This window comes from Misgurnus anguillicaudatus, chromosome 22 (genome assembly GCF_027580225.2).
Source record: "Misgurnus anguillicaudatus chromosome 22, ASM2758022v2, whole genome shotgun sequence".
Taxonomy (NCBI): Eukaryota; Metazoa; Chordata; class Actinopteri; order Cypriniformes; family Cobitidae; genus Misgurnus; species Misgurnus anguillicaudatus.
The window spans coordinates 40,519,021-40,545,096 of NC_073358.2; the positions used below are offsets into that span (position 1 = coordinate 40,519,021).

Consider the following 26,076-nt stretch of genomic DNA (forward strand, 5'->3'; position numbering starts at 1 on the left):
TATGTATATATTATTGTATATAGTATATATACAGTGTATATCATGTATGGTATATGTACAAACAATTATCTACTTACTGTATGTATATGTACATATGGGCAATTCCATGCAAATATCAACATTATTATGAAAAGTACATTTTTACCCAAAGTTTTTAACCACACTGATATCTCAAGTGTCAATATTGTGTGGTTTAAATGCCTATGCAAAGTCTCTATTAACTTTTAAAAATAAAGGTACAAAGCTGTCCATTAATAATGGTCTTAATATGTACCATTTAGATACAAATATGTATTTTCAAACTGCCAATATGTACCTTTGAAGTACTAATATGCACTCGTACAAAGGTGTAGCTTTTTGGAATGGTTCTGTTCCAGTGACAACTTTTGTACCTTTATTTTTGAGAATGTACAGTCCCTGTAAAGTCAATCTTGAAAATTGTTCCTAAACAGATTTTAAATGTCAGAAATGTATTTCTGTAACATGCAACAAAGACTGTAAACTACAGTTTGTAGTACTGAATAACAGAGTTAGGGGCTGATCACACCAAACATGTTTTTGGCAGTTGCAGGGGCCTTTTTTAACTCTTTCCTCGCAGCATTTTTCAAAAAAAAGTTGCCAGCCAGCGCCAGTATTTTTCATGATTTACACAAAAGTTGAATGCCTTCCAGAAAATGTTCTTCTTTGAATATCTAAACATACAGAATACCAAATGAAAGAAAAGACCCTCTGCTTTCAAACAAAAAACCTGTTTTGTCCTACCTACCTTAGTTCTCTTTTTATAACCTCTCAAATTTGTGTAGGTTTCTTCAAAAACACAAACTTTTGAGCAAAAAGCTGAGATAATTCCATTTTTGTGAAGGACTTTTGATAGAGATCAGATGCAGAGCGATCCTTAAAACATACACAGAGTTTTTTCTCTTTCACGTGAGGCGTTACTTCCCGGTTGTATAAGTTTTGCGGTATTGCGAAAAGCCGGAAATTCTCGTCATTGGCAGGGAAGCGTTTTCTCTTAATTGATGAGATAACTCGTCAATGGCGGGGAAAGATTTAAGGATTTTCTATTTGCACTGAGTGTTATGCACCCTGTTTATGCACGCGTTTTTGCAGGGGCGCTGAGAGCGGAAAAGGCCCGACGTCATTCGCGTCTTTTCATTGTCCAATCAAATGAGGGGAAAGGCCAGCCTTCCGTTGTAGTGACGGAAGTTTACAGTTGTTTTGAACAACCGGGACTGAAGTCACTCACTCTCTCTTGTTGTGTTTGTGCACCTCTCACCATCGATCAAGGTCAGAGCAAGCATCCTCTGAAGCAGTTTCTTCAATGTTTGATTAACAGGACAGCTGCGTCGGTGGTTGCCTAGCAATATAAAAAGCTGCACCGCACTGTTGTTTTTTAAGGGGCCGTTCACAAGTCGTGCCTAAAAACTTGTGGAACTTGTTTCTTGTCACATGACCTATGGTGCGCTTGCGGCATTCTGAAAAGTTGAAATGTTTTTAACTCGGTGCGGACACGCCTGGAAAAAACAAACCGTGTGCATGTTGCGACCATGTCGCTTCCATTTTGAGCGCGCATACCGCACGCCTACATTTGAAATAATGAACTTGAGTGCAAAAGACGCGATGTGAATCACCCCGAAAGTGACCAAAAAAAGGCTGTGAGGCGCGCCTTGCGTTCCTTTTTGGTGTGATTGGCCCCTTAGGCAGGTTTTTAACATTTCTGAGTTCAGAATTTTTTTAAGCATGGCTAAAATGGTGGCTCGATGATGCACTTGAGCCACAGCGCATGGCCCCGCCCCTAACACATTTGCGAGCATCCATTCAGGTTGTAGCTATATTTGAAAATTGAGAGAGGCGGCAGCTTTCCTGCTAACGGGAGTGGTTTCAGCGTCAACAGTGGACACTGGCAATTTTTCCAAGAAATTTTTTTATTTACTTGCCATTTTTTCCATCATTCAAATTTGGTTGGGTGGTTAATAGGACATTTTCTGTGGTGTGACACATTTCTGACTTTACAGGGACTTATTTTCTATAGTTAAGTAAGTACAAATTTGGTACAAAAAGGGAGAAATGTCACATCCATAACGCTGTTTCTTCTTCATAAGTGCGCATACAAAATGAAAATAACTATGAAATGTTCTTTGGAGATCTGGCCCTTCTCCTTTTGTTGGATATTATTGCTTCTGGTTTGTGACACCCATGTCAAAAATGAGATGATGAAATGAATGCTCTTGGTATGTATAATATGTTCATCAAATCCTTTCGCTCCAAATCTAGTCAATCCCGGTCTCAAACCCTTCAGAAATACGATTTATTGTCAGAATCCGTTAAATGAATATCTTTTTTAATATAATTTCTTAATCCACTTTTTAAATTGTGTTAAAATTTTATAAATATTAAGGGTGTCACGATTTCAATTTTAAATGAAACGAAATCGATCAAAATTAAGTCACAACCTCGAACTTCGAATTAAAAAATGGGATCATTGATGCTGCCACACCCCTATGTCACGTTCGGTCGGCTTGCCAAGTGGGGGAAAAAACTCTCAGAGGTGCCTTTAAAAATATCGGTCCACCGGAATGCGATTTATATTTTAAAGGGACACAAGGCAAGTCTGAGTATTATTTCTCTACTAGCTCCCCCTAGTGTCTGGGAGTAAATGCTTTCTATATATGAGACTTGACGAGACTGAAGGACACCGGGTCGGATACAGCGAACTTGCAAGTGGGGTATTCTTCCTACAGATGGTAGGGGCGGGCGAGAGAGTCTTCATTCGTCATGTAATGAGTCATTTAACCATATACAGACTTACGAAGATGATTTATTAACATAAAAATGCTGCCTTGTGTCTCTTTAAACACGAGGGATGTATTGCTACAACTTCTTGAAATGCATATCATAAACAGGATTACTACCTAGTGATCTGACTTCGGACAGAGCGCAGCTCTCTGCACATGCGCGAGTGAGAGAGGCGCCAAGATGCAGTGCGTTATATTTTAAACAAAAGGGATAGTTTGCCTCAGCTCGCATGAAACGCATAAAACTGAACAAATACGTAAGGATTACTACTTTAGTTTATGTTTAGACTTCAGACAGATTCAAGAGCGCGTGCACGTGAGACAGAGAGAAGTGCAGCTGCTTATGACGCGCTGTATTTATTTCAGATGCTAGGAGTCCAAGACGTGCGCATTGGAATCCTCTCTCTACAAGCTCTCTTGCGTAAAGTGAAGCCCACAAACCCCCATGCAAGGAAAAGCATGCAATGTGCATTTTAATGTGAAACTATAATAATAATAATAATAATAATAAATAATAATGGCATAGCATTTTTTGTCTTTCAAAAAAAAGTAAAAATCGAGAATCAAATTGAATCGTGACCTCAGAATCAAAAATGTAATCGAATCGAGGATTTGGAGAATCGTGACACCCCTAATAAATATACACTATTATTATAAGGGCAATTTATTATATATATTCATACAATATACACACTGTAAAAAATTGCTGTAATTATGCAGCTGGTTGCCAGTAATTTACTGTAGAATATAAAGACTGAAAATGTTTATTGTTCATTTAACTTTGAACAAACTGTTGCCAGTAAATAACATAAATGTAAAATCTACAGTAAGTTACTGGCAACCAGCTGCCAGCAATACTGTAATTTCTACAGAATTTTTTTTACAGTATGAAGTATTATAGTGACAAAGTTATTTCAATCAAAGTACATTACAAGTATTTTAACAATGCAAATTGTTTTTTGTATGTGCCACATTTCACGGTCTGTCAGAAGTGTTTTGTTAAAAATCAAGATGCAGCGCATCAGACACATTTTCCACCGACAGGAATCTAAGTGAGAACAGCAGAAGTCTGTTTAATAGAATATATATTTTAAGACAGTTGAAGTCTGATGTTCCCACCTGCTCTTTTCTTTCTTTCCTTCCATCTCTGTTGCCTTTGCTCTTTGTTTTTCCGAGTGTTAATTGTTATGTATTTATTCTACAGTAAATACAGATAGGATTAGTTCTGCATGTCTAAGTGTGAAATTAAGTTTTCATTTTTAATGGCTGAGGTAAAGTGTAATATTTCTCTGAGTCTCAAGCCTCATTTTACCATTGCATGCTCATTTAATTGCCGCTTTCAAAGCTTTGTACTGCATTTCCCGTAAGACAATGTAAACAAATTTACCAAAACTTGTGTGAATATCTGTGTGCTGTAAAGTACAGTATTTAGTGCAGGAAAAGCTTAATTAATTATTACTTTTTTATGTATCTTTAGCTATTTGTTTTTGGTTATTTACAGTAGATGCTTTGATAAGACCATTACCTGTTTTAGCTTAATACAACATTTTAAAGTATTAATCATACACACCGTTGTATATAAACTTTGAACTTTTATTAACTTTTTTATAAGTATTAACACTTTTATAATTCTGCAAGGCAAATATGAACCTAGAAATAGTTAAATGTCAATTCTAAAATAAATGTAAACCTGTATTAAAGCAATGCATTAATTACTTAAAAAATGCATAAAAACACTCTGTAAATAGCTACTTACAGAACGATACAGAAATTCAATAAAAAGTCTGTACTAGAATATAAAAGCTAAGTGGTTTGTACACGTACATGTTAAGTTTTTTCTGCCGCTTCAATACATATCGATGCCATCATGTTTTTTCGCCTTATCAGCATATGAAGATGTAAATGTGTTAAGACTGATCTACCTTTCAATGATTTTGGGGCACATTATCGATTGACTCTTTGTGTCTTTGGAAGACACGTTTGCCCACTTAGTTTCCATCACCCAGTAAATCCAAACTAGCTGATGTGGCAAGCAGATCAATTATTGTTGAAAATACATGTGTATCTTGGGAATTTGAAGGTCCTAATTCTGTCGCCTTCGGGCTTTTAACCTCAAAGCTGTAACCGGTTTCCTCACGGCTATCTGTCTTATCTGTCTTTCTTGTTTATGACATGGCCACAGGGCCATACTGTATGGCTTCATGCGTGTGTCACACCGATTTAGAGGCAACCAAGTGCTTAGTGCTTTTACATTTTACCATTTAGCAGATGCTTTTATCCAAATTGGCTTAATTCTCAGCGATACTGGTGCAGCTGTGTTGTGATGTTGAACAATAGCCAAATAGCTAATTAGACATTTGCTTAAGCTACTGTTGTTTGTAATGAAGAAATCTTGCCAATAGTTAACACATTAATTATTGGAAATAGCGTAATAAAAGCTGTAGCAGTTATAGCAAATGACGCTAGATTTGAAAATTAAGGATTACAATTGTTATGTTGAAATTCAATCTTAAAGGCCCACTGACGTGCCTTGGAACGTTGCGCATTTTAACTATACACAATAGCGTTTCAGCAAAGTGGCTTACATGACGCAATATCAGACTTAATTCAACCCAATGGAAAGCATATTTACACTGTCTGAATTATTTCCAATTGCCTATAGTGCATTATGTGCCATTGCCCATGTAAGAACTGAGATAATCTCAGGCGCTTCTGATTTTAGGCGGCTGTGCAAAGTAGGGGTGGGATACTTAAGCATCTAGAAAGTATTTGATTGGACAGGAAATTTTATGAGTGGCTGAAGTGTAGGATGACGTCATAAAAAAATTGTGCATGTGGCCAAAAAATACTTTTGAATGCTTATATCTTCTGTATCTGAATTTTGTCAGTGTTTTGGACCATACCAAGTTAAATATATCATTAAGCCAACATGTTTATACTTAAAGGAAAAGAGGATAATTTTAATTACATGGGAACTTTAGGGGATGGTTTCCCAGACAGGGTTTAGATAAATCTAGGACTAGCCTCAGTTTTATACAGTATGCTACTAGGTTTCATCTTCATGTTTGGTGTCATTTCAAAGATCATGATGCAGTGGTTAAAAAGGTCTAATTTCTATAATTCTAAGAGAAGTTCAAAGTTAGAGCTTTAAGTGATAGTTCGCCCATAAATGATGCTAAACCCATGATACTACTCACCCCGAAGCCGTCCGAGATGCATATGTCCATCATTTTTCAGACAAACACATTTTCAGTTATTTTAGAAAATGTCTTATATCTTATATCTTTCAGCTGCTAAACATTTACGGGGTCCACGTCCTTCAAGTCCAAAAAATGTGCATATATCCTTCCCCAAAAAAATCTAAACGGCTCCAGGATGATAAACAAAAGTCTTCTGAGGGTAATGCGCGCAGTGTTGTTGTAGAAATATCCATATTTAAAACTTTATAAACCATCTTAGACTCCTCTGTATTCAGGAGAGAGTATTAGCGTAGTGTACGCACTTTTCTTAGTGACGTATGACAAATTCGGAGGGCGGGGGCACAGAGCAGCAGCAGAGAAACCTCCGTAAACTGCATAAGCTCTCATCTTGAATGCGGACGCAAAGATGGCGGAATTACCGGAAGCGAGTTATTTTCGTTTATAAACTTTTAAATGTGGATATTTCTACAACAAAACGGTGGACATATGCATCTCGGACGGCTTCGGGTGAGGAAATCATGGGTTTAATATAATTTTTGGCCGAACTATCCCTTTCAGGCATAATCTGCACTCCTGCTAGAGGTGTCGTCTCCTGAGGAAATCTACACCATTGGATACCAAGTCGTTGGGCCAATAAGTGGTTCTTTACAAGACAAAACAATTGCACTGATTTATGTTAAGATATGTCAGTACAAGGTGTTTTTAAATTAAAGGAAAACACCACCGTTTTTCAATATTATACTATGTTCTTACATCAACTTAGACAAATTAATACATACCTGTCTTTTTTCAATGTGTGCACTTAATCTTTGTACAGCGGGCCGTGAATGTGTTAGCATTTAGCCTAGCCCCATTCATTCCTTAGGATCCAAACAGGGGCGGCAGTGGCTTTGTGGTTCATGTAGGTTGTCTACAAACTGGAATGTTGGTGGTTCAATCCCCAGCTCCACCTGACCAAGTGTTGAGGTGTCCTTGAGCAAGACAACTAGCCCCAGCTGCTCCCGACGAGCTGGATGGCGCCTTGCATGGTTGACACCGTCGTCGGTGTATGAATGAGTGAATGACAGGCAACTTGTAAAGCGCTTTGGATGGCCATAGGTCTGTTAAAAAAGTGCTATATAAATGTAGTCCATTTAATCTTTGTACATCGGGTCGTGAATGTGTTAGCATTTAGCCTAGCCCCATTTATTCCTTAGGATCCAAACAGGGACAAATTTAGAAACCACCAAACTCTTCAATTTTTTCCTTATTTATAGTTACACAACACATTCCCACTTCCCAAGGCGTCAAAATCTGAAGCATGTTCAAACGCCTTCAGCGTCAGTATGAAGACGTGAAGGGTGCCCCTATGGGTCACTATATCGACGAAATGGGAACTCCGTTGCTTTCATGCTAATCCCTCAGCGTCAGATATAGACGAAATGGAATCCCGGAAGGTGATGCCATCACGTTATGCGATGATCGGCAGGATCATGCCGCTTCTGGACGGTAACTACTCAATTTTTTTCCAATTTTTAAACCATTGTCGCTTGGGGTTGGGGTTAGACTTGGGGTTTGAATGTCAGTTTGTTTATACTTTTTGTCTTCTGATTTTTAAGCCACTGTTGCTTGGGGTTAGAGTTCGGGTTTGGGTTAGGATGTCTGTATTGGTTTGTACTTTTTGTCTTCTGACAAATGAGTAGTTACCGTCCAGAAGCGGCATGATCCTTCCGATCGTCGCATAACGTGACGGCATCACCTTCCGGGATTCCCTTTCGTCTATATCCGACGCTGAGGGATTAGCATGAAAGCAACGGAGTTCCCATTTCGTCGATATAGTGACGCATAGGGACACCCTTCATGTCTTCATACTGACGCTGAAGGCGTTTGAACATGCTTCAGATTTTGACGCCTTGGGGAGTGAGAATGGGTTGAGTTACACTACTAAGTAAGTAAGAATGGTGGCACAAAATAAAACCTGCCGATTTTTTTAAGCAGATCAAAATGAGAAAAAGTACATATACATATAATTAAATATTGAAAAAATTGTGTTTTCCTTTAAGGCAGCTCAAAAATGCAATTTAGTCTGGGACTAGGAGAAGCCCTGTCCCAGAATTCCTTGTTTTCTTTGTCCTCCATTGGAAGTTGGTCCAGAAAGTCGCTCATCATTCGCATAAAGTTGAACTTTTCTCAACTTCGTCACATAACTGCACATGCCCACTTCCTGTCGCCAAGGGTCACTGCCCCTTATGTCTCCGGAAGTCACCAAACTTCCATTGAAATGAAAGCGATTGCGTCGCTCTGCCATTGCTAGTCGCTGGCAGTATGCACACATCATTAGCTTCCAGGTCTAAACACTTTGGGTGGCAGCAGTGTTTCGGTATGGAAGGAAACTGATGTCTCCGCTGTTAGAATAAAATAACTACTTTTCAAGTTCCAATCAATTCCTTGTGGATGTTTTTTGTCATGTTGAGGTACAATGGATAGCGAGTTCAACTGACTTTGGCGCATGGCAGCACCAGCTGAGTGTACCTGTGAGTAAATTGTTTTTAAGTAGGCACCTTTTAATTACTGTAAGAATGGACTCCTCCGTGTAATTTCTTTCATAATTAATCTAAGGGATTTTATCTATTAATACTGCCTCATTAATCTCTAGTGCTAAATATCTGTAATTAAACGCACGTGAGCGCAAATGACTCTAATTAGTAACCAAAGCAAATAAGAGCGATCGCAGTAAGATTACACCTTTCTCTTTATCTCACACCATCTCTCACTTCCTTTCTCTCACCTCATTGCTGTGTTTTCCAGGTATAGTTTGTTTTTGAATGTTTTTGAATTCAATCGAGTGGCAGATCAGACCGAAAGTGACATGATGCTTCCTTTTCACAGGCACTTCCTGTTCAAGCACGGCTCGGGCTCGTCAGCCATCTTCAACGCGGCCAATCAGAATTACCCTCTTACGTCCAGCACGGTGTATTCCCCACCTCCGAGACCGCTACCCAGAACCACCCTCTCCAGACCTCTGTTTTCCTTCAGTAAACCATACCGCTGCTGTAACTGGAAATGTACGGCTCTGAGTGCCAGCGCTATTACGCTGACTCTTGCTCTGCTACTTACGTACATCATCGGTGAGTTTCTTATCTTTCCACCTTTCTCTCTCTCTCTGGCCGTATGTGCTGTCATGCTGGTTGGGGTCATATGGAATTAGCAGAACTCACACTGTGAAAAACTCTATTAGAGAGATGAATATTTATGAACGAGGGATGAGGGAGAACGAGAGATGAAAGAGTAAATATCCCACAAGGCCGTTCAGAGGTTAATGGTGTTAAAGTTTTGTTTAGCCAAGTCACTGTGTGTGTGCGCAAGAGAGAGAGAGAGAATGAAAGGTGCTTATGTTCCTCAGTGTACTGACTTAATTTTCCGAGGCTTTCACCGTCTTATGGGCATTTCTCCTGAAAATCTCGCTAAAAATGATGTGTGTTTTACAGAAAAACATTAGGGTAAAAGGTTTCATCCATTAACGCTTGAAAGGCTGCAGTTAATAAAGTTTCTGGTCAGAAGTTCACGCTGCAGGCTCTTAAACACTAATCATGTGTCTGCGAAGGTTTTTTCTTGTTAATGAAGACCTGTTCAATTCCCGTACACGTTCTAATGATTTCTTCTCAATCTGATTTTCATTTTTGTTCTACAAGGTGTATTTCTGTTCTAAACATGTTAAGGTTGAAATTATGACTTTTCACAGAATAATTTGTTACTTGCAACAGAAACTTAATATTTTTGCCAATGTGAAACCCAAATAGAACAAAATAATAGTTAACAAGATAACAAAAAATCCTAGTTTTTCCAATTAATTCCAATTAATATCAATCAAAGTGCAGTTTTGATTTAAGCTTTCATAACTAAAAAAATACAGCTAAGTAGCACAATAAAAAAAAACACCATTACATAATAATAAACATGTTTTGACAACATTTTTAAATCTCGATTGGGAACCAAACTTTTCAAAAAAAGTTCATGGAAGTTTTCTATCCGGTTGTTAAGTCTGATGTCATGCGCCGCTTTCGGGTCCAACTGCTCATAGATGTCATATAGAAATACCAAAAAATCACGGCTATAATACACTCGTATCATAATGAAAAACTAACAATAACACCCAATCCTAATTCCGAGAAAATCCGAGATGACCAGACATGGATTTATGGACATGATTTTTTTATGAATTATTAAAGGAACACGCCCACATTTTGGGAATTTAGCTTATTCACCGTATCCCCCAGAGTTAGATAAGTCCATACATACCTCTCTCATCTCCGTGCGTGCTGTAACTCTGTCTGACGCAGCCCCCGCTAGCTTAGCTTAGCACAAAGACTGGAAGTGGGTGGCTTTAGCTAGCATACTGCTCCCAATAAGTGACAAAATAACGCGATCATTTTCCTATTTATGTGTTGTGATTTGTATAGTCAAACCGTGTACAAATAACAAGGTGATATGAGACACAGCGATCTTTTAACAGTATACATACAGAGAACTATATTCTCTGAAGACGAAGCACTGCCGCATGGGCGGAGTGATCTGCTCGCAGCACACGAGAAGCCCCTGGTGAGGAGCAGAGAGTTCGGTCAGAATTGTGCAAATCACTCCGCCCATGCGGCAGTGCTTCGTCTTCAGAGAATATAGTTCTCAGTATGTATACTGTTAAAAGATCGCTGTGTCTCATATCACCTTGTTATTTGTACACGGTTTGACTATAAAAATCACAACACATAAATAGGAAAATGATCGCGTTATTTTGTCACTTATTGGGAACAGTATGCTAGCTAAAGCCACCCACTTCCAGTCTTTGTGCTAAGCTAAGCTAGCGGGGGCTGCGTCAGACAGAGTTACAGCACGCACGGAGATGAGAGAGGTATGTATGGACTTATCTAACTCTGGGGGATACGGTGAATAAGCTAAATTCCCAAAATGTGGGTGTGTTCCTTTAATATATTGCTGTCTTTGATTCTGGGAGCCTGAGACTGCAGTTTACACATTAGTTTATAACATTTTCGCTTAAATGTGTGCTATGAATAAATAAAATGTGGTGGCCTGGAGCTGGAAATGGTATTCCTTACGTCATGACTTAACAAGCGGATTGGTCAGCCAAACAAAAAATCCCACCCAAAGACCAGGGGACTGGTTGAGCCAGTGTTGCTAAACTATGAAGCAGAAGAAACTTAAAAAAAATACTTAAATTGGCAACACTTACAAACTTAAGCTTTATCATATACCTTTTTTACTTAAAGTGGAAAAAATTTGTGTTAAAAAAATAAACGTTTTACTTAGATGGCATTTTATTATAAAATGATTACTTTGTGTCTTGAAGGATGAAGTCAGATACATCAAGATAATATTCCTTTTAGGTGCTGTACCTTTAAATGTTATCCTAAACTGTCAGAAAAAAATTGTCAAAATATATATGCAGCTGTCACTGGGGCTTTACCCTTTCTAAAAGTACAGCTTTGCATCTAAAGAGTTCATATTAATACCTCAGAAGTACAGTATTGGTACCATAGAGCAGTGGTTCTCAAACTTTTTCGGCGTGCGGCCCCCTTGTTTACGGCGCATTCCTTCGCGACCCCCCCAAAGAAAATTTATGACAAAAAACTCAACTTTTAAATAAACAAAACATATTGAATGATAAAAAGTAGTGATGTTGGTTAGTAGTCTTATTTTTTAGGTTTAATTGCACAGAATTCATGATAAATTAATTTATTGTATAAAATGTCATAAAACTGGGGCCCCTCTGGCACCGTCTCGCGGCTCCCCAGGGGGCCCCGCCCTCATTTTGAGAACCACTGCCATAGAGTGCATATTAGTATCTCAAAGGTATATATTGGTACCAAATGTGTATATATATATATATATATATATATATATATATGTGACCCGTCACGGAAACCAGGGACACAAGTCGGCAGCACAAGTTTCGAGAAAATGAGAAACAAAGTTTTTTTTTCAAAATTTGTGATTTTCGTTTTATTGCAGAATCTGTTAGTTGAGATCACGAAGAAGCCTCTCCATGTTTGAGATAGCAGTTTTTGTATATTTAAAAGCGTACATTTTGCGGTTAAAATAGGCTTGTTTTTCCGGAGATTCTAGCGTGCAGCGGGGGGGCGTCATTGTCTGTGTATATTTACATACTGTTTAAGCTTGTGTTTTCGCCTCCGCCCCCAAAGGGAACAGCGTGACTACTAAACAAGGATAGTTCGCCCAAAAATGAAAGTAATGTAATTAATGACTTACCCTTATGTCGTTCTAAACTATGAAGAACTCCGTTCATATTCGGAACAAAATTTAAGAAGTTTTATCAATATATTTATTCAGAGAGCTTTCTATCTCCTTCATTGTAAATATATTTATGGTTTCCATGTCCATAATGGTAATAAAAACATCATCAAAGTAGTCTATGTACCGAGCCCGTAAGGGGTCACTTTGGTGTATTTTTTTTAGACCACGCTATTGCGTTCCCACGCAATACTTTTGCGTTCCCACGCAATACTTTTTTGCGTTCCCACGCAATACTTTTTGCGTTCCCACGCAATACTTTTGCGTTCCCTCGCAATACCTTTTGCGTTCCCCCGAGAAACCTTTTGCGTTCGCTCGCAAAAAGAGAATACTGTTTTCTCGAGAAAGCACAGCGCTTCACAGCGTCACCTGAGGCAATTCATTAGGCAATGGCATCATTGATGCCCACTGTTTGAAGATATGATATATAACTACTGTTATTAAAGAATTATACAGTATTTCTTTGTATTTAAGTCCAAGTTTAAATGAACAGTGACTAGTCTTGCATATTTAGTTGACTCCAAAATGGTCTAGTATTGTCACTTAACTTATGCTGCTTGACTTCTCAGCATAAAGATCATTATTAAATTAATATTAAATATTTCAAATTTAGAAATAGGCTACCCCATGCCATCTAATAAAGAAGTGGGTACTCCGTGCGTGCCGTGTACCCAGCACTACACCATATGGCATCATTGATGTCCGCTGTTAGTAGATATATAACTACTGTTATTAAATAATTATATTGTATTTCTTTGTATTTAAGTCCAAGTTCAAAATAAAACTCTATAAACCTCTCCATTGTGAAATGGTTTATATACATTCACAATGGAGCGGTTTATAGAGTTTTGTTTTGAACTTGGACATAAATACAGAAAATGCAATATAATTATTTAATAACAAAGCTATATATCTACTAACAGCGGACATCAATGATGCCATATGGCCCGGCGTTGCATTGACCCCTCAGATCTGATTTGTACCCCCTCTGTTTCATTTTTGTATTCATGGTTAAAATGTTCAACCTTTTGATTTAAATAATAATTTAACCTTATCCCCATATGGGATTTAAAATGTTCAGTGACATTACTGTCAGATTCAAACGTCTTTCGCGCTGGGCCAGACGGGCGGGCTCAGTGCTGTCATGTAGCAACACTGTGCGGTGTTTTCAACCTCGTGGTGTTTGTTTTGGATTTCAGACATTTGAATATGCACATGAGCACTGGTAAACAATAGCCTACATTTAGTTTGTAAAATACACACATATGTCTGTGGAAGCAGCAATAAAAATCTATTCAAATAAGATAGTAAATTGCAAATAATAAATAAATATTATTTTCAAATAATAATAATTTGCCGACGTATGTTATTCATATCAGACAAACACAGTGGAAGTATAAAGTTTACTTTATTGTTATAAAGGTTATAATGATACATGTTTGAAAGACGGGGATGCGCACCTCCATTGCGAAAAATAAGTGTGCTTAAATTTATTTTTATAAAGTGTACTTATTACATAAATATAATAAACTTTAATACACTTAAGTGTGAATTAAATACAATATTTTCGGCGCACTGAATGCACATTAAGTGTAATTAATTTTAAATATATAATATATTAAGTTGAAATAAAATGTAATAAGTTGCCTATAGGCCCGGCTGCAGGATGAAATGACTGAGGGGGCATTTGAAATTGTTGGGGGCTTAACTTATACCATCAATGAATAATACACATTGAGATCTCGCTTTGGAACGACAGATTTTTTAAATGCAGCGCTCCATAAAACACTCAATATGCAACTGCAGGTAACCAGAAACTCACTAGCAAAATTTAAACAGCGTAATAATCCATATTGTAGACGAGAGTATTCACGGCAATGGCAATATCCTCACAACATTATTATTGATCAAAACTTATTTTCAAAGGAACTGCATTCTTACAGTTATTCAAATATGCACACATTATTCCGCATATGATTTGAATAATAGATGAGAGTATTCATATAACAGCAATGAACGTATGGCAATAAATATCCACATATTACTTAACACAACAGCATGATGAAATTAATAAACGGATAAGGAAGCAGGATTGACATGTAAATTGTATTATTATTACCGTAAAAACAGCAATATTACTGAAATAAACTCTGAGGTAAATGCGCAAAACACGTTAACCGCATTAACAAATCTAAGCAATAAAAGCGGAAAAGACATTATTATCTCTTAAAACTTTATATGACAAAAATTATATTTAAAAGAAATGTATTCTTACAGTTATTTAAAGATGCACAAATAATTCCATATATTATTTCCTGTTTAAGAGCACGTTCGTCGGCCTCACTCTGTTATGTAATACCTGCTTGACAGCCCTTGTGAAAAATTAGCGTGCTTAAGTGTATTGAAAGCGTACTTTTTGTGTGCTTAAAACAATAAGAGTATACTTTTTGAGAAGTGCACTTGCTGATAATATAATATAATTAAAATTAAAGACCACTTAATGTACTTAAATGGACTACACTTTAATAACACTATTTATTAACACACTTAAGTGCACTTTTTACAACTGTAATAATATGTATTTAAGTTTAACTTAAAGAAAGTACACTTTCATGACAATATTTCTAAACACATTTAATAAATGATCATTAGACTGAAGTGACCTATACCAAAGGATTTGTTAATTTCAAGTTCATGCAGTTCTTTTTTTGTTGTCTGTTAAAATGTTAAAAAATAATAACTTTGAGTTTGTTTGTTTTTTCTAAGGGATGCAATTATTCAATATTGATACTTGTTTGAATTGTAATTTTACAATATTAAACTAAGAGTTTTTTTTTTTTTTTTTTTTTGTATTTGTTTGGACATATACAACTCATTATTCATTTATTAAATGTACTTTTGCAAAACAAAAAATTCGATTCATAATTATTTAACTACCAAACTGTTTTATTGTCAGTGTAAGCATTGTGGTTTTTGTTTGTTTGTAATGCATTAAACTGAAATGAATACATATTTAATTAACTAGATTTGTTTTTCAGTATTTTGAGAAGTACATACAAGTAGGGAAAGTACATACTGTAGAAAGATGCATTGAAATCGCTTTACTGCACTGAAATCACAGTTCAACTGATTGAATTTAATTTTATATTTTTGAATTTATTTGGCAAATTTGTATTTGAAACATTACATTTAATTAATAATTAAATGTACTGTTATATACTTTAACTTATTTTTAATTTCACATTAATTGCTTGACAGCAGATTGAACAGTGCACTTTAACTATATTTTAAAACAACTAGAAGCAATTATGAAAGTAAATATAAAGTTGTATTAAAGACCCACATAAGTTGTTGCAAAAAGCACTCTTAATGGCAACTTATTGGTTTTAATTTCAAATTAATATGTGATATACATTTGAAATTAAATACACTTAATTTGTATTCATTTCGCTGAAAACATTGGATTTAATCCACACTTAAGTTTATTGTTAACCGACATTAAAGTGTATTTTAAGTCACATTAATTTCATGTCATTATATGGTGTAGTGCACTTTACGTAGGCATATTGTAAAAACACTAGAAGCAATTATGAAAGTAGATATAAAGTTGTAATAAAGTAACAATTAAGTTAACTCTTAATGGCAACTTATTACATTTTATTTCAACTTAATATATGATATATTTAAAATTAATTACATTTAATGTGCATTTAGTGCGCCGAAAGATTGCATTTAATTCACACTTAACTGTATTAAAGTATATTATATTTATGTAATAAGTACACTTCATAAAAGTACATTTAAGCACGCTTATTTTTCGCAAGGGAGGAGCGCATCCCCGTCTTTTCATTATAACCTTTATAACAATAGAGTAAACTTTATACTTCCACTGTGTTTGTCTGATACATCGGCAAATTATTATTATTTGAAAATAATATTTATTTATTATTTGCAAATTACTATCTTATTTGAATAGATTTGTGCTGCTTCCACAGACATATGTGTGTATTTTACAAACTAAATGTAGGCTATTGTTTTACCAGTTCTTATGTGTATTTAAATATCTGAAATCTAAAATACACATTATGAGGTTGAAAACACTGCATGTTGCTATATGACAGCGCTGAGCTCGTCCGTCTGGCTCAGCGCGAAAGACGTTTGAATCTGACAGTAATGTCACTGAACATTTTAAATCCCATATGGGGATAAGGTTAAATTATTATTTAAATCAAAAGGTTGAACATTTTAACCATACAAAAATGAAACAGAGGGGGTACAAATCAGATCTGAGGGGCAATGCAACGCCGGGCCATATGGCATAATTGATGTGCGCTGTTAGTAGATATATAACTTTGTTATTAAATAATTATATTGTATTTTTTGTATTTATGTCCAAGTTCAAAATAGAACTCTATAAACCGCTCCATTGTGAATGTATATAAACCATTTCACAATGGAGAGGTTTATAGAGTTTTATTTTGAACTTGGACTTAAGTGCAAAGAAATACAATATAATTATTTAATAACAGTAGTTATATATCTACTAATAGCGGACATCAATGATGCCATATGGTGTAGTGCTGGGTACACGGCACGCACGGAGTACCCACTTCTTTATTAGATGGCATGGGGTAGCCTATTTCTAAATTTGAAATATTTAATATGAATTTAACAATGATCCTTATGCCGAGAAGTCAAGCAGCATAAGTTAAATGACAATACTAGACCATTTTGGAGTGAACTAAATATGCAAGATTAGTCTTACATGCCACTGTTCATTTGAACTTGGACTTAAATACAAAGAAACACTGCACAATTCTTCAACAACAGTAGCCATATATCACATCCTCAAACAGTGGGCATCAATGATGCCAATGCCTAATGAACTTCCTCAGGTGACGCTGTGGAGCGCTGTGCTTTATCGCGAGGGCAGTGGTCTTTTTTTGCGAGCGAACGCAAAAGGTTTCTCGGGGGAACGCCAAAGTTTTGCGAGGGAACGCAAAAAGTATTGCGAGGGAACGCAAAAAGTATTGCGAGGGAACGCAAAAGTATTGCGTGGGGGCGCAAAGGTATTGCGTGGGAACGCAAAAGTATTGCGTGGGAACGCAAAAGTATTGCGTGGGAACGCAAAAGTATTGCGTGGGAACGCAATAGTGTGGTCTAAAAATATTCACCAAAGTGTCCCCTTACGGGCTCCGTATCTATGTGACATCAGTGGGTCAGTAAGATTGTGTTGAAGCCTCGGAAATACAGTTTGGTCCAAAAATAGCAGAATTACGACTTTATCCAGCATTGTCTTCTCTTCCGGCTCGAGCGTGAAGTTACGTGACTGTAGTGACGCGGCTGCCCTGTTCCTCAGATATGTTTGCTAAGTTTTTTTTTTTCCAAACTTATAGCGTGCATCTCCCCAGACTGTAAAGCTCGGGCGCACAAAACAAAAGAAAAATAAAAGAAGCTGGGGCGGAACAAATAACAGTCAGCCGCATCGTACGTCAGCCGCGTCACTGAATTTATGCGGCGCCGCAGTCGGATGACGTCAAAGTACCGCGAGAGCTCTTCAAGAAATCTTACGGAGTAGTTTAATTTCGACTCGCTCTCGCGGTACTTTGACGTCATCTCTACGTCAGTTCTTGCAGCGCAGCATGAGTCCAAACACACAGAAGTTACACAGAGATCGTTGTATTCTTTATATAATTGGCTACATGCTTTGTCTATCAATATTTTCCATGAAGTTATTGGCTGATGGAGGAACGAGCGAGCGATTGGTAACATCTCTAAAGGACGTCACGTTTTCGAAGGCGCTGTTTGGATGATCTATTATACTGCCTCACTATTTTAAATACAAACTTTGAAGGCGGGTTCATGTGGTTAACGGAGTGTAATCTCATATTCCCTTACATGTTACGATGTAAATAGTCTTCAGATTGTATATTATATTGTATTACCAGACATTCATGCGAAATCTGATGTAAACAATCTATATTTCACGGATATACGCATTTGTGGACAAAATGGTCATTGGATAATCTGAAACAGACTGGATTCGACTTGTGATCAACACAAAGGTAAAAAGTCATGTTTATTTTTGCATGTTGTCATTTGGACTTCTGTCATAAAATACTACATATGATGCTAGAACATGTATCTCAAAACGGCTTTACAGGGGGTATGGCTTAGCTAAATGAGATGTAAATGAGCCCTATTGTCTCCCGTCTTGGAAAGAAGAGTCCCTTTCGTCTCGATTTTCTCGGTTTGAGTATTTCTGAGTTCCTATATTCAAATGGCCACAACTTCTCCAAATCTTATCAGATTTCCATGTGTTACACATTGTTGGAAAGCTTAGAAACTGCACTTTCAGAATCTGTGAATAACTCAAAATGCCCCAGATCCGACTTGTGTCCCTACTTTCCGTGACTGGTCACATATATATATATATATATATATATATATATATATATATATATATATATATATATATATATATATATATATATATATATATATTAGGGCTGTCAATAGATTAAAAAAATTAATCTAGATTAATCGCATGATTTCATGAGTTAACTGCGATTAATCGCAAATTAATCGCACATTTTTATCCATTCTAAATTTACCCTAATTTAACACTTTTCAGGTTTTTAATATTCTAATCATATATACATATATAGATGCTTTATGCAAATGTATGTTAACAACAGCCTGTTTACATTTTTAACAGAACCATCAAGCCATTGTTTTGTATATGAATTTTCCTTTCAGAAGATTTTTCTTTCTCCATTTTTGTTTGCTGCTGCATCATTTGTGACCTGTGCTGGCAAGTTGAGTCGGAATTAGCAAATTTTAAAAAAATAGTGGTTCATATTTTGACATTCTCTATTAAAACATAGAACAATGCATGATTTGTTGAAATATAACAAAATATGACAGAACTACACCTGTTTAAAGTTGAAAGAGTCAAATTACCACAAACATTTCCACATCCATACATTATATTACCACATCAATACCTTAAAATCACTGGTAAAACTAATAGATTTAGCACACACAAAGCAAAAACATCATCAATGTATGTTCAACTTTTTTTCCTTTTGTTTGATTGACATTGAGACAGACTGCTTAAAATCTAAGTGATCTAATATAATGTTACACATCAGATAGTTTTACCCAACAGTTAACCAAACATTTACTTAAAACATAACAGATTATAGAGCCTACCTGCGTGAATTCTTATCAAAACAGATATTTGTAAAACTGTAATTTTGTGTAGATGTCTATATATCCGGGTCGCGCACTCGCGCGTCTGTGTGCACGCGCTTCAGATATCAGTCAGTCAGCGTGAGGGGATCGCTTTTGAGTCTTGTCGCTCTTAATAACTCTTTAACATTAATCAGGTACCGAACTTTATCTCTCTTAATGACTCTTTTAACATCAAGCAAGTCCTGCAGTCTATTTTCTAAGTCATGCATAAAAGCGAAACCAAAATGAATTGAGCCGCATCTTTGTATTAGATTAAGCATTAGGAGGACGGTTACGTTACACCTCTCAGACGTATAAATAAAGATCATATCAGATGTCCAACGAGCATTTAGAGCATTGGATTTGGTAGAAGATTTGCTTAATGTTCTTATTTCTATGAAAACCTTTTACTCGTTTAGAGAGAGTCACATTTGTCTGCGTCTCTGTTCATTCAACTATGGGCTGGACCAAGGGTCACACAGAAATTGCGCGTTGCGTTAATCTCCGTTAATAAAATTAGTGGCGTTAAAATGAATTTGCGTTAACGCGTTATTAACGCGTTAATTTTGACAGCCCTAATATATATATATATACCTAATGGTATATATTAGGAACGTTTAAAGAAAAAAAAAAGTGTTTTCACAATTTTACTATGTTCTTACATTCGAGTCGTGAATGTGTTAGCATTTAGCCTATAGCCCCATTCATTCCTTAGGATCCAAACAGGGATGAATTTAGAAGCCACCAAACACTTATATGTTTTCTCTATTTGAAGACTGTTACATGAGTAATTACACGAGTAAGTATGGTGGCACAAAATAAAACCTGGCGATTTTTTAAGCAGATAAAAATGAGAACTATATTGTATGGCGGAAGAGCACTTAGTTGGCAGCACTTCAACCTCTGGTGCAGTAACATCATCACTCCTGTGATCTCCCCCCTTTCACTCAAACATCCGAAGTCAGGAGTGATGATGTTACTGTGCCAGAGGTCGAAGTGCTGCAAACTATGTGCTCTTCCGCCATACAATATAGTTCTTTTTTTTTTCTCCGCTAAATTCATCCCTGTTTGGATCCTAAGGAATGAATGGGGCTAGGCTAAATGCTAACACATTCATGACACTCTGTGCACAGATTAAGTGCATGCATTGAAAAAATATAGGTATGTAATAATTTGTCTAAGTTGAGGTAAGAACATAGTAAAATATTGAAAAACTGTGGTGTTTTCCTTTAAAAGTGTACTGATCCTGTGACAGCTTTGGACCATTTTCTGTAACAGTTTCTGGAAAAATGTTATTACACTTTGTGTTAATTTGTATAATTTTGGAAGCTAGACAGCCTCATAGTGAAAGAATTTTGGCATGATATTTGAATGTTAGAAAACAGTTTACTATTTGTGTGTCCTGAAGATGGGCAGTTAATGATCTTGTGGTCATCTTTCAACCTATTATTACAGTAGTTGCACCCTGTCCAAACAGATTCAAACCGCCTGCATTGTCTACTGGCTTCCATTCTTATCTAACAATCTAAATGCGTTCTCAGTTCATTTTCTGGGCAAATAAAGGAAAGCCACGGATAAAAGAAAAAAGATAAAGAAGATTGTAAAGAAATAATGAACAAATGAATCTAAATTATCTTTAGATGCTAAACAAAAACTTCTGTCATGTCGAGTAAAAGTGTCACAGATGAGAAGAAAAGGGCCCATAAAACATGTTAACTAGATAGGTGACTGCATTGTGTGGCAGCCCTGAAGTCTAATGTGATTGGTCGATAGGCCATAGCGTCGTAAATATCCCATTTAAAACATCCGATTGTCTTTAAAGATTTACTGTTGTAATGTTATGGTTAGGATCAGGTCCTGGAGAAGATAAGAGGATGGACTGACCAACACAGAATCTGCAGATGTTTCTTTACATTTTATCCAGTTAATGTTAGTGTAAAAGATATTTAGAGGAATGTTTTAGGATAAATATCAACAACAGAAAATTATTTTACTAAAATTTTTTTTAAAGGTATTTACAATGAAATGAAAATGGATTTGCCCATTGTTTGTTTTATAGGCTACCATTGTAATATTTTAATACTGTTTTAATTTAATACTTTAATTATTTTATAAAAACTGAGTGACAATCCGAAATTAGTATTGGTGGTGATGATCTGCCGTTGGCATTAAGCTTAAGTTGTATTTTGCATTTTAAATCTGGTACAGCTTGTTAAATAAATATGAAATGACTACACTATATTGGCAGCTGAAAGCTTTATCAAATTAGCCGATATCTCAAACACACAAGGGGTGGACGTGTAAAATTTGATGAATTGAACTTCAAGTGTAATTGGATTAAATTGGAATTCCGGAGAAATATGCAAGGCCAGCGGAGATACGGTGCAGGTCCGGGTATTGGTTTTAAATTATAATTGGGAAAAAGGGACAGGATCAGGTTCACAGTCTGGATTAAGGTCAGTGACTATTTATTCTTAGTGAAGCATTTTAATTGGTCTGTGTGTATAATTAATTAAATGAATCTAATGAGCCGGTATCATCAGGCCTCTTTACAATTTTTACTTTAACAAGCACATTAACTTTCAGACTTCCACACACTATGAAGACATTAAATAGGGTGTGAATGTGTGTGTTTATGTTGTGTCCTAATTGATTCAAGGACCCGGCAGGGACAGAAAGAGAGAGAGAGAGAGAGAGAGGGACAATCAATATTGGTTGATGAAAATGTATCAAAGGCTCTGAGTGAATCACTGTCTGTTTTTGTGTTTGTTTTGGAGAGAGAGGAACTTCTAGACATTACGCTCTTATTTTCCAAACATTGTGATACGTTGACCCAAAATAGCTTATTTTATTACGTGAGTGATTTTTTGGGGATGTTTGGGTGTGTGTGTCTAAGTTAGTTGTCTGTGGATGTGCATTGCTTGCTGCAAGGGGATAAATGATGGGGTGTGTTTGTATGTGTGTGCTATGACCCAGATAGCTGACAGAATCTAGTGAATAAGTAAGATGGTTTCGGCAAGATGAACTTTCTTCCAGCCAAGGCAAAAATGTCAGTGCAAATTTCCAGGGGCATCAACCAGCTTTTAATTATCCTGCAATATGTTGGAAATAACAAAATATGATGTAAAACTGTTTTAGTGTATTTTTTATTACCTACAGTGATAATTTATGTTAGAATTAAACATTTGTTGTAACTGTGTATTTAGAAATGAAGAGTTTGGGTCCAAAACGTGATAAACGCCATTTTGAAAAAAATAGTTACCACCAAAATCAGTATTGTATCTGGTCAGTATTAAAAAGTAAATTCTTATTCTGTCATCTTTTCTCTCTTTTTTCCATACGCGACAAACACCACTCTTCCTTCTCTGCAGAAAGCAATAAATCCGCTTAACCAATCACAGTGCACCGTTCCACGCATTGTAAACAATAAGGGCAGCGCTTTGAATACACACAGAATCCTAGTTTTCCTCATCTACTTTGTACTTCGGGATCAACAAACAAACAAAAATAGTAATTTTGATGGCATTGATATAAACCTGTGGTGGTTTTCAAAGCATCTTTAGGTTATACTAACATTAAAAATTTAAATCCATAATTTGATTTTCAAAGATTTATTATAAAAACTGATTATTTTTTACAGCAAAATGCAATAAATCCATGACAAGTTTTTTTTTTTTCAAAATGCTATAAATCTATTGAATCAATATATAAATGTGCATTCATCTTTGCCATGTTATATTCATTTAGTTGACTAGTAGTATACACTGATTTGATTGGCTATAAGTGTGTATTGGTAGTCGGCCCGTCTCCTTTTCCAAAGCGTTTTTCAAACATCGTGGACTCCGCCTTTAAGAACACTGTCATTGCTGCTGTCATCCTTGGGACGTCGTCGCTTTACTTTTTTGACAGCGATTAGCTGTAAAATGTTTTGGTCCTGCTTGATTTTTGTTGACTTCGAGTAAAATAATGAAAAATTTTTCATAAGATCTCCTGGGGTCAATGTGTTAGCATGACAAAAGCTTGGTGCTGTCGTGTGAGAACAAGCAACAACCCACATTTTTCCTTCGCCTAAGTGCCTCTTGCGTAAAATATTCGATTTTCTTGACCGAACTCTCCCCTCCTCATCAGGGGCTTCTCGGGTGCTGTGAGCAAATCACTCCGCCCAAGTAGCAGTGCTTCGTCTTCTGAGAATATAGTTCCCAGTATGTATACTGTTAAAAGATAGCTGTGTCTCATATCACCTTGTTATTTGTACACGGTGTGATTATACAAATCACAACACATAAATAGGAAAATGTTCGCGTTATTTTGTCACTTATTGGGAGCAGTTTGCTAGCTGGAGCCCTTCACTTCCAGAATTTGTGCTAAGCTAGGCTAGCGGGGGCTCCGTTAGACAGAGTTACAGCACGCACGGAGATGAGAAAGGTATGGATGGATTTATCTAACTCTGGGGGATACGGTGAATAAGCTAAATTCCCAAAATCTGGGCGTGTTCCTTTAACAGAAAATAGTGGTTTTCATCTTGTCCCTTTTTTTGGTATAGAAAACACGTTTTTACTGAAATTAGTCAAAATGGATTTATTGCGTTTTCGAACCAAACTCTTCAAATAGTGTTTAATTTTTATTTCTATATTTTTGTCTTTTATCATAAACCCGTGTGCAGCAGGTACGTACTTTGACATGATGCATGATGCACATAGGTTCACATGATACACAGAACACATATTTTGACATGACGAGCAACACACGGCACTCCGAACACATATTTTGATTTCACGCCACTGGCAGTAAATGAAAATTTAACAGACATCTAACCATAATACAAAAATAAATAAATAAAAACAAACATCTTTTAATCAGTAGCTGCGTTTCCATTACCCTTTAAATTGCACAAATGGAAAAAGCAGATTAAAAAAGAAGCCAATGGGCATAAACATACTGTATTGCATAAAAAAGTTGTTACGCTTAGATGAGGTGTTTTTTTCAAACAATTCGAAAAAGGAATATATTGCAAAACTGCGATGGAAATGGAAGTTTTTTTATCCCAGTCTCATGTAGATGCGTATAAATAGCACAAAGTGTAAAAATCGTACAATACATACGCCAAATTCCACTTAACTGCTATTAGGGATGGCACGGTTCATGAAAAAAATCCGAACCGTTCAGTTCACTTGTCTCGGTTCGGAGCGTGTGTGCGTCGTACGGTTCGACGGTTCATGGCATGCGCAATAGCCTCGTGCCCTGTATGGACCTCAGATAGCGTGTTTCCCTTTCGCGAATCGCGCAAAAGAAGAGGTGACTGGTGTGGAGAGTGAGTGCTGCAGGTCATGTTACGTGTAGAAATGGCAAGTGGGAAGAAAGTCTGTCGTATAAGTTTGGAGTGTGGAAACATTTTTATTGCATGTTACCTATGATGACAGCGGAAATAATACAATAGATAGAACTGCAGTCTATGGGTTGAATGTGTTCGAACAGCCACACACGACCGCCTTCTCTCCGCCCATTTATCTAATCTGAGGTACTGAACACAATGTTTTACGTCTTTTCTGTCTTCTGCCGGGAACATACGGTGAACTTTTTAGCCTTTCATTGATAAAACGAAAGCGGCTGATTTCCGCTTAGTTTCATTTTGCTAGCGTGTGAAAGTTGCACGATCTTATTTCATAAATTGCCCCTCAAAGTAATCAGGACAGAAGTGGTCAAAAGTGGACAAGAGAGACGGATTTAAATATTACACGTGTAAATGTTATGTTTCTCTCTCGTCCACATATAATCTCTGCAGTATTTAAGAAGCCTCTCAGTGATAAATCTTAGAGCTACACTGAAGTTGGCAGTCTGATAAATGCAAGTTATCTTTGTGTTAAAAAGGCACAAAAGTTAATGTAGATGGCAATACAGTCTATGTTTTGCCAAATAAATAAAAAGCATGTTGAAATCATCAATGTCTTCCCTCCTGCTGTATCAAAACCCCTCCTGGCTTTCCTCAGAGATGGAATTCAGTTTGTGCATGATTACATGATATAACTTTTTAATACTGTATCCTAAAATATGGATAATTAATACATTAATAAGATAATACATTTCTGGAGTGTTAAAAATGTAAAGAAACAATAACAACAAGAATCGTACTGAACCGAGAACCGTGACCATAAAACCGCGATACGAACCGAACCGACGGTTTTGTGAACCGTGCCACCCCTATGTGCTATTTATACGCAACTCCGTGAGACTGGGTTCGTTTTTTTGCATTCACAGGTCACCTAACATGCATAAAAGTCACATGATTATTCTTTAAATATGGTTACGGTATGTTTAGTTAGAGGACAAGACAGAAGAGGTGTGGCGTTCAAAATACGCAGAGATCGATTCGGCAGTCGTCTGCTTTGTACGCTCTCGCTTTATTTTAATGTCATCCGCATGTCGGTCTGCGTGGCAGAGTATGAAGTCAAACACATCCATCACTATAGTTTTTGGAATGTTTTATCACAAACAACAAAATTAAGTTTTAGCTGCATAACATCGGTTATGAAAACGCCATGATT

General features: G+C 36.5%; 1 protein-coding gene across 3 annotated transcripts in view; it reads left to right on the forward strand.

Annotated features, from left to right (window-relative positions):
* The window catches only part of tenm1 (teneurin transmembrane protein 1), a 392,082-nt gene that overhangs the window by 255,219 nt on the left and 110,787 nt on the right, over positions 1-26,076 (forward strand). For all 3 annotated transcript variants that reach the window (XM_055198820.2, XM_055198822.2, XM_055198819.2), the window contains one exon: positions 8,864-9,102. In XM_055198820.2, the coding sequence (XP_055054795.2) occupies positions 8,864-9,102 (239 nt within the window). The remainder of the gene's footprint in view (positions 1-8,863; positions 9,103-26,076) is intronic.